Source organism: Natrix helvetica (genome assembly GCF_964273705.1).
Source record: "Natrix helvetica genome assembly, chromosome: 3".
In the NCBI taxonomy this organism is placed as follows: Eukaryota; Metazoa; Chordata; class Lepidosauria; order Squamata; family Natricidae; genus Natrix; species Natrix helvetica.
The window spans coordinates 152,134,586-152,143,730 of record NC_138549.1 but is presented as its reverse complement, the minus strand read 5'-3'; the positions used below and the strand labels follow the sequence as shown (position 1 = coordinate 152,143,730).

The following is a 9,145-nucleotide window of genomic DNA, read 5'->3' as shown; positions in this document are numbered from 1 at the left end:
GGCTACCTCGGATGCCTTTCCCGTTGACGGCAGGTTGAAATCCCCCATCACTAGTAGTTTGGGGGTCTCAACCGCCATCTCCGCGATCCGCTCGAGGAGCTCGGGCAGGGCCGTTGATGTATGGCGGGGAGCCAGGTATACTATCAACAGGCCCAACTGACTCCCTGGACCCCACTTTACGCCCAGAGACTCACAACCAGATGTCTGCGACACAGTGAATTCTCTCGGTGCCAGATCGTCCCGGATGATAATTGCTACCCCCCCACCCCTACCTTGGGCCCGTGGCTGGTGGAATACACGGTAACCTGGAGGGCACATTTCCCTGAGGGGCAACCCCCCCTCCGGGCCCAACCAGGTTTCCGCTATTCCTGCGAGGTCCGGCTCCCCCTCTGTGATCAAGTCACTGATGAGGGGGGCCTTGTTAACCACGGACCTCGCGTTACATAACATCAGCCAGCAAATATGGGCTCCTGAGCTCTGCTTTCAGCTGCGACAGCCTCCTGCAACCCCCTGTCAGTGAAAACAGAGCTTTCGCGAATGGTCCTCGCGAGCTCCGTTTTCAGCCTCCCGCAATCCTCTTCTAGCAAAAATGGAGCTCAGAAGGGTCGCACGCAGCACTCTGTTTTCACTGGCAGAGGTGGGTTTCTGCTGGTTCACCCCGGATTGGGAGAACTGGTAATGGCGGTGGCGGGATTTTATATATTCTGGATGGGTATTCAATGTGAGAGTCGGAGGCTTTTAACAGAACGGTTTATTCACCACTGCTTCAGAATGAATACAACGAACTCTGGGTTGACAGTTTATTTTAAACCCACAGCTGTCAACCCGTTAACCAATAGGAACACAGCTTAACGTTAACCAGTAGAAACACAGCTTAACCCATGCTTAACCAATGTATGTCCAAAGCTGTGCTGATTGACAGCCGGGACATAACAGCGGGAGGCTCCGCCAACCCGCCTGCATCTGCAGAAGCATCGCATGAGTGTGCATGCTCGTATAAGCAAAATAACCCAGCACTGTACTGCGGACCAGTCATTTGCGGTTTCCAGGGCAGCACCGTGCGCCAGATCTAAGCACCCCATGGGCCGGATCCAACTCCTGGGCCTTGAGTTTGTCTCCACTGTTCTAAGATCATGGCTAACTTCCTGCAAGGGAATTTGCCTCTATGCTGCCTCACCAGTGCTTCCCAAAATACTTCTAACATGCAGAGATTTAGGTCTCATTTTTAAACTAGGGAAGAGAGTTCTTGTTTCTGTCAGCTCTAAGTTGATGATTCTTTGACTAGCGAGTGCAGTTTTTTTTTTACTGTGTTTGCTGATCAGGGGTTCCGTGTGACTCTTTTTAAAACTCTTTTTCATTATTTGGGGAAGTGCTATTTTGCGTCATCCATGGCCTATTTCACAATATTGTTATCGCTACCATTCTCTTACAGCACTGGTTAAGGATGGGCCTTCCTTGTTACAGGTGCAGAGGAGGACCAAGGGTGAAGAGGGAGGAAACACTCCATGCTCCTTACAGCCCCACTTCTGTGCTTGCGATCTTTACTCGGAATATTTCTGAGCACAGATCTAGTCTCTAATTTCACATTGAGAAATAACTGAGCTGACTAGTCAACTTGTCCTGCTTCATGTTAAAGAGAGCAGCAGGTGGTTGTCTCTCGCACCAGCAGGTAATGCTTGGTGGAACAGAAAATTCTCAAGTGCTGTCTTTAAGTTGTCCCACATTAAAATGGAAAGATCTGTAACAGTGATTGGTTTCATTAATGAGAGAGTCTGGCCACTGAGGCAGCACAATAGATGCCAGCATATGTTTTCTGAAAGCCCAAGATTAGGACAATAACTGTTTTTTATATTATAATTATAAAAAGAAACATAAACCTGCAAATACAAAACTAAACATCTAAATTAAAAATACTTATAGCCACTTTCCTCAGGGATCCATTAAGCATTGTAGTTACTATTTAAACTTTTTATTATCTCTCCTTATTTAATTTATAAAGCCTTTATAAAGGCTTTATGATCCTTTATGATCAAGCTAATTTCTCTATTTTTGTAATATAATACAAAGACTCCAATCTTTACTAAAAACCCCTGAAAATTTCTCTGACTAGGCACGTCACTTTTGTTATCTCTCTTAAAATGGTTAAATATCCAATTTTCAACATGTGGAGCTACTTTACTTTTCCATTTCTGCACGTACAATCTTGCTATAGCGATTATATAGAACAGTAAGATGCTGTGGTTTTTATTCAGTTCTTCTTCCATAAATGCTAATAAGTACAGTTCTGGTTTCATCTGCAAAGGGTTCCTATTATTTTCACCAATGTCTTGTAGATGAGGATAACATATTAACCTGTGCATCACGAAGGGCTCTGGAAGAGAAGAAAATGAGATTAAAAGTACCTAGGGGAAGAAAAAAAGAGGAGCAGAAGTACTTTCCTCTTGGACGAAGACCGTAAATAGGTTGGAATGGCTTCTCCAGGAGTGGAGAGGGAGAACAGTGGACAGAAATAATACATGAGGATACAACATGAATGGGATGCTGTGGGAACATGTAAAAGGGGAGTTCTTCTAAGTGCTAAGCCCAGGGATGGGCTTCAAAAATTTCAGCAAATTTTTCTGCCCAAAATGTCTGCCTGGTTGCTGGATAGGTGTGGCCATAGTGGGCATGGCCTAGTCAGCTCCCTGAACCACATTTTCACCCACCCCAGGTTCTGGAGGCTTTTCTTGAGCCTCTGGGAGGGCAAAAACTGCCTCCCCCGGGCTCCAGAGGCCCTCCAGAGGCCGGAAACAAGCCCCTTCCAGAACCTCCAGAACTTCCAGGAGGCCCATTTTCCCCCCTCCCTGAGCCTCTGCACGGGCCCTGCACTTACCTCACATCCAAAACGGGCCACATGGAGACTCCTGAGATGGGTGGGGTGGAGTGGGCGGGATGGGGTGGGGCCAGCCAAGGTTGGGATTTGGACATTCTTGGAACCGGCCATAACGTTAGCTATGGGTACTTCTGAACCCGGGTGAACCTGTAGCAGCCCACCCCTGGCTAAGCCCCCTAGCGCTTGGATTGCTGAAAGAAGTCCTTAAATCACCCAAGCCCTGTATTCAGCAAGAAGAAATTTTGAACTATTACCAAAAAACCTGAAAAATAATTCCCTCCATCTGTAAAAAAAGTAAAAAAAAATCTTGCTCTTTGCAAGAATTTGCAGCCTTTTAGAACTCATCACATCACATACACATTTATTCCATAAACAGAAATGGCTTTTTAATGAGATCAGCTATGATTTTTTAGGTAGTATGAAGGGACGCATAGCCGAATCAATGGGAAAAGTGGAGGCTTTTAAAAAGAATTGTCTAATGAAAAATATTCCCATTCCCACTTACTTCTACCAAAACCTAAGTGGGTATAACTTCCTTTCAACATAACCATTGAAGGAAGGAATGCGGATAATGTGATTTACAAAGAGTGAATGAGGCCAATCAGTTTAGCTTTTTTAAAACAATTTTTGAGGGCAAACTAAGTGCCTTAGCTTAAAGCCTCCATTTCATGTCTTTATATCTCTAAGTGAGTTTCTGCAAATATCTGCTTTGGTCCTAAAGTTGTGTGCATTCTTGCTCTAATAAGATTTTAAAACAAACATAGAAGAAAATTCCATTAATAACCAATAAGAAAAGCATTTCTTTTCTGTGAAAGAGGAAGGGGAAATGATCAATATTACACTTGTTCATCATTTGGTTTTTGAGGTAAATGATTTCAGCAGTTTCATAAGGAAATAGGCTTCACAGGATGCTATTATTCTATTAAGCTGCACAATTATAATATTAATAACAAATGTTGCCCACTCAAACACTAAATATGTATTTATATCTTCCCATGTTTCTTTGAATCATTCTTCTGAAAAGCATGCTCCTAGTTTGCTTATTATGGAATAAACATTTCACCTAAATGTGGAAAAAAGACTTTGGGGGGGGGGGGATGCAGTTCAATCTGAGCTGGAAGGAGCACAGAACATCCAAGCTGCATCATTGTCTTGTAAAATGTTTGTTTTTTCTTTCTTACTCTCTTTGTGTAGGACTAATACTATGAATGGTGGTTAAGAAGAACTGCCATTCATAAAGATGGAAGATTGCCTTTATCTCATGTCATGGATTCAGTCAAAAGACATCTCTTCAAGCTGGTATTTATATTGTTTGCTTTTCAAGAAGGAAAGTCTATTATAAACCAAGCAGAAAGAGTTGAATATTCATTCTCCAGTTTTAATTCAGCTGCCATTGATTTAACAGGACACACTGATTTCAATGAGAACACTATCAAGTCTAGTTTGACTCAAAGTTAAGAAATGGCTGGTCCTTCGGATGATACTGGGGAAAAATATTTGGGGATTGTAAGCAGTTTTGGAATGTGAGAATATGTCATAGCATTCTAACAAAATGGTTGTATTGGTAGGCATGGATAGTCACAAGAAATCAGACTCACCTTATTGTTTATCTCCCTTTGCTGTAAAACCTCTCTGATACTGTTTTTGAAATGTGGGCAACTGGAAAGCAGTCAAGGAATTACATATTTTTTGTGGTACTTGTCGTGTTTATTATTGATCTCTTGCTAATGTCCAAAAAATCCTGATTGAATTTTTGCATTGCTATAATGCACTGCATGAACAAATGAACAGTGCCATCAAAATATGCTCACTAATATTAAATTATTTATTTATAAAGCATTTATATGATATCAAATTCTGAGCAGCTCCCAATCAGCAATGAAAACAATTTCAATAATAAAACAACACATTACCAAAATATATTAAAGTAGGTGGCAATCAGCTGATTAAGTTAGCCACCATGATTCAGTGGGAATTCTGAGTGACCAATCTCAGTGTAGTATAAAAATAAATGTTCCATAGCTTCTGCTTTTTCTGAAGCTACTTTTGCAATACTAAGCGTAGTTTTAACAATATACTACTAGTGCAAGGAAACAGACTGGCAGAGATCCTTTAGAACTACAATTAATCTTATGTTTAATATTATTGGCATGATATTCAATCAGCGACAGGCACAAATGGAGGAAATGTTATGTATTCTTCTTTAGGGTACACTGCAAATTGGATTATCAATTTAAATGAACAGTTAAGCTTACTTTTTTTAAATTAACATTTTTGAGTTGAAATTTAATTTAATATCTCTTATTATCTAATTCCAGATTTTCTGGGTGGTTCTATCCCATTTTGTTGTTGGGTTTCAATTAATTTATTTTATTTTTTAATCTTAAAATAAGATGAATATTTTCAGGATTGCTGACTGTTTCCAAAGGATCTGGGAACTTCTTCATAAAACTGGGTATGTGTAGTTGTTTTTTTAAAAAAATATTTTAATTGATATAGTAAAATTTTGTCGCTTGTATTAGCAAAGGAAACAATCCTCCCCCCCCCCCAAGAACTACACTGTAGTAAGAACTGCTCCACTGAAGAAAATATAGGTCTGATAGCTTATTTTGAGGATGCTTTCATTAAAAAGATTTGGGTAATATAGCGGAGAATTGAAAGATTGAATTAACGTAACCTATATTATTCTGAAGTCAATGCAAATGAGTTTCAGTTTATTGTTTGAAACAATTACTTTGCAGTTGTATATTTTGTATGGAGAAGTGCAGAGTAACTGCACAAAGATTTCTTTTCAAACCAGTCCAAAAATAAGCATAGATTTAATAGTATATGATTGTAACTGAATGGTTGCCTTGCAATTGTATTTCTGTTTCACCAGCTGATTACAAACGATTTTGTTTTGGTATTTGCTAAGAGCTTATGGTGGCCAATGTATGCAATAGTATTATTTTTAACTGGGTAAAATATTGGGCTAGAAGCAAGGAGACCTAAGTTCTAATTCAATTCAGTTATGGAAGCTCACTGGGTGACTTTGGGCTCCTCATTTATTTGTTTTTTTTGCCTGACCTACGAGTTGTTGTAAGGAAAAGTTTGGGAAGAAACACTCCCATTGCCTAGAGCTCCAAAATTAAAGGTGGGAAACATAGAATTTTTCTTCAAACTTGAATGTGTATATGTTTCTACATATAGAGAGATGTGTGTGTGTGTGTAAATGAAATAGGTGTATATATGTGTGTAAAATATTTTTTTAGCAATTGAAACTACTTTATCCATTACTGACACAGGTTGGGAATCTGGACGTACATTTGGGATGTTAAGTTCCTAAAGATACAAGAATTCATGCTGGATATCTGGCTTGCTTACTCCATACCATTACCATCCAGCCACAGCCAACTCTTATCCTTATGTGCGATCTGCTCCTGCATTGCAGCATCTGTTGGGGGCCTCTTCTACTGCTGGATGTTTTCCTCTCTGCAGTATCCCTTCCAGTTTTCTGCCTTGGCATCCTCTGTCCTTGGTTTCCTCGTGTTCTTAATCCTCTTTTTGGTGCATCCAGTCCGGTGCCTGTTTACTATAATTGTGCCAACCTTAGGGACCAGACAAGGAAGAAGGCTGCTGCTGTCTGCCTGCTTTATGATTGTAGCTGTCAACATTATCCCAAATATTATGAACAATATCCAAGCAATCTTGAAAGTCATTAAATGCACCTGCAAGAATTCCATGGAAAGCCTTGTGGCCTCAATGCTCCTGTTGGGTAATGCTTCGTGGGACTTCAGCCACTCTCTCAAAATCATAAATGACCATGTGCCAGTTAATTTGCTGAGATCAAGAGATAGCCATGTTCAATTTAGAAATCACAGTAATATCTTCCAACTAAATGAGAAAATGGTTAACGCTAGTCAAAGTATCAAGGAAGACTTTTTATATGCTGATAAGCTGGTCCAGAAGGTCATACTTTTGACCAACCGGGTGACGGCTGGCTTCTTTCTCTTCTTTCTCCTTTTTCAAGCGACATGGTACCTGAAGAACTATCTTACAGATGTTTGTTTTGATAATATTTACATTACCCCAAAGCTGGAAGATTTGGCTTGGGAAAACAAAACAGCTGATTTGCTGATTGGCGCATCCAGGAAGTTAATCAAGCCAAGCAGCTTCAAATTGTCCCAAAAAGAACTCAAGGCTTCTCTCAGACATGTTTTTCTTCTCACATTAGTTCTAGTGGTGATGCTGCTTGTCATAGCAACTGACTACATTGCCTTTCATTTGGCACAAACAGCTGTAACGGAAGTCACACAGATCCCTGTTGTCCCAGTTACGTTCTGGGTAAAATATGAAGTGAGTACTGAAGTCTCTAGTTTGGGCTTAAATTGGTCTCTTTCAGCCTGGAACTTTTCAGATGTGTTGGGGCTGCAACCTCCAAGATTTCAAATAGAGTCATGAAATGGCATTTGCCAATGCCTGTCAAATGAATGCATCTGGATTCACTATGGAATTTTAATATTGTAGACAACAAATCAGCTTAGCTCAGTGATGGCTAACCTTTTTGTCCTTGTTTGCCGAAATCGTGCACTCACAACAGCGTGCAAATGCATACCCACACCCACAATGCAATGCGCCCTGCCCCCTGTGCATACGTGCATGACCCCCTGCACTCCCCCACACCTGCATGTGTATGTGATCCACCCTGTTCCCATGCATGCACGAGCAACCACTCCGTATGCACATGCAGAGACCCCAAAATCAGCTGGCCGGCATGAGGTGCAGGCATGCACAGTGGAGCTGAGCTGGGGAACAGCAGAGAGGGCTCTGTGTGCCAGAGGTGGCACATGCATGCCATAGGTTCACCATCATGGCCTTAGCTGAGCCCACATGACATAAGGCTTACAATCTGAAACACCCAACACTATCTATTTTCAGGGAGAATTTCATTTGGCTTCCTTTCCTAATACCTGTGTATGATACAGGCAATGTTTTCACAACCTGTACTGTATTTCTGGCAATTGTAATGTAAAAACAAAAACATTATATCCAACAAAGCAATCAACACACCAAGTAATAATTTTAACCTTCTAATTTCCCCTTCAAAGATAAACCAATCTCCTAAGAGATAAACAAAATCAAATTTGATTAGAAAAAGATAAATGGTGAAAATGTTAAAGGTGTACAGTATAAATATTCATTTTTAAAAGTGGTAAATACCGTTTGCTTAAAAAAGAAAATGCAAAAGACAGCGTGGTGTTCTGGACAGATCTTAAGATGTCTGATTTTTTCCCCTTCGATTTTTTTCTACATTTCTAATCAATAATTCATTTTATTGTTTCAGATCAAACTAAGTTTTGTTGGTTTCCAACCTTCCCTAATGGCTCCATTTGAGAGAAATTACCATCAAAACCTGACCTTTGTTTCTTCTAACTGCTTCACGCAAACGCCAAATCCTCCCAACACAGCTTTGGGTCTGGGCGTCGTGCTTCTATTTTGCATCATTTATGCTACGGTATTTTTGGAAGCATACTCACACCGTCTGTGCCGAAAAATTTCAGCCTCCTTTTTTCAGAACCAAGAAAACCAGAGAATCCAATACCTCTACAAGAAGCTGGTTAGGAAGCACAGGGAAAAAGAGACACAGGAGGCATCAGTACTTTGTTGAATACTATTTTACAAGACCAATTTGCACCATTTCTGGAATTAACAATAATTAAATCCAATATGATATCATCAAAATTCTGAAAAAAAAAAAAGCAAGGGTAATATAGAAACTGGATGATACACAACCCAAAGGAGTTTGAATACACAGATTTATCATAAAATAAAAGCGTCCCATTTGAATCAAGCACAACTCCTGATGATTACATTGTTGTTAGTTGCGAAGTCATGTCCGACCCATTGCGACCCCATGGACAAGGTTTCTCCAGGCCTTCCTGTCCTCTACCATCCTCTGGAGTCCATTTAAGCTCACACCTACTGCTTCAGTGACTCCATCCAGCGACCTCATTCTCTGTCGTCCCCTTCTTCTTTTGCCCTCAATCTTTCCCAGCATTAGGCTTTTCTCCAATGAGTCCTTCCTTCTCATTAGGTGATTACATAGAGAGGTGCCTTTATTTGTTTATAATGTTTTATAATGCCTAATGTGCAACAACTCCAGGCAGGATACTTTTTTAAAAAAAAGCCTAATACAAAAGATGAAAGATGCCAGTAACCAGAGAACCAACATAACCTGCACAGCTACCAACATAAATTGCACAACTGCTTTTCAGAACATGAACTCCAGGTAAG

General features: G+C 40.4%; 1 protein-coding gene across 1 annotated transcript; it reads left to right on the top strand.

Moving 5' to 3' along the window:
- Positions 1 to 5,202: 5,202 nt before the first annotated feature.
- On the top strand, positions 5,203 to 8,828 carry OCSTAMP (osteoclast stimulatory transmembrane protein). Its single transcript, XM_081949218.1, has 3 exons — positions 5,203 to 5,327; positions 6,157 to 7,207; positions 8,196 to 8,828. The coding sequence occupies exons 1-3, from the start codon at positions 5,266 to 5,268 to the stop codon at positions 8,517 to 8,519; spliced, it is 1,437 nt and encodes a 478-aa protein (XP_081805344.1). The 5' UTR covers positions 5,203 to 5,265; the 3' UTR covers positions 8,520 to 8,828.
- Positions 8,829 to 9,145: the final 317 nt, after the last annotated feature.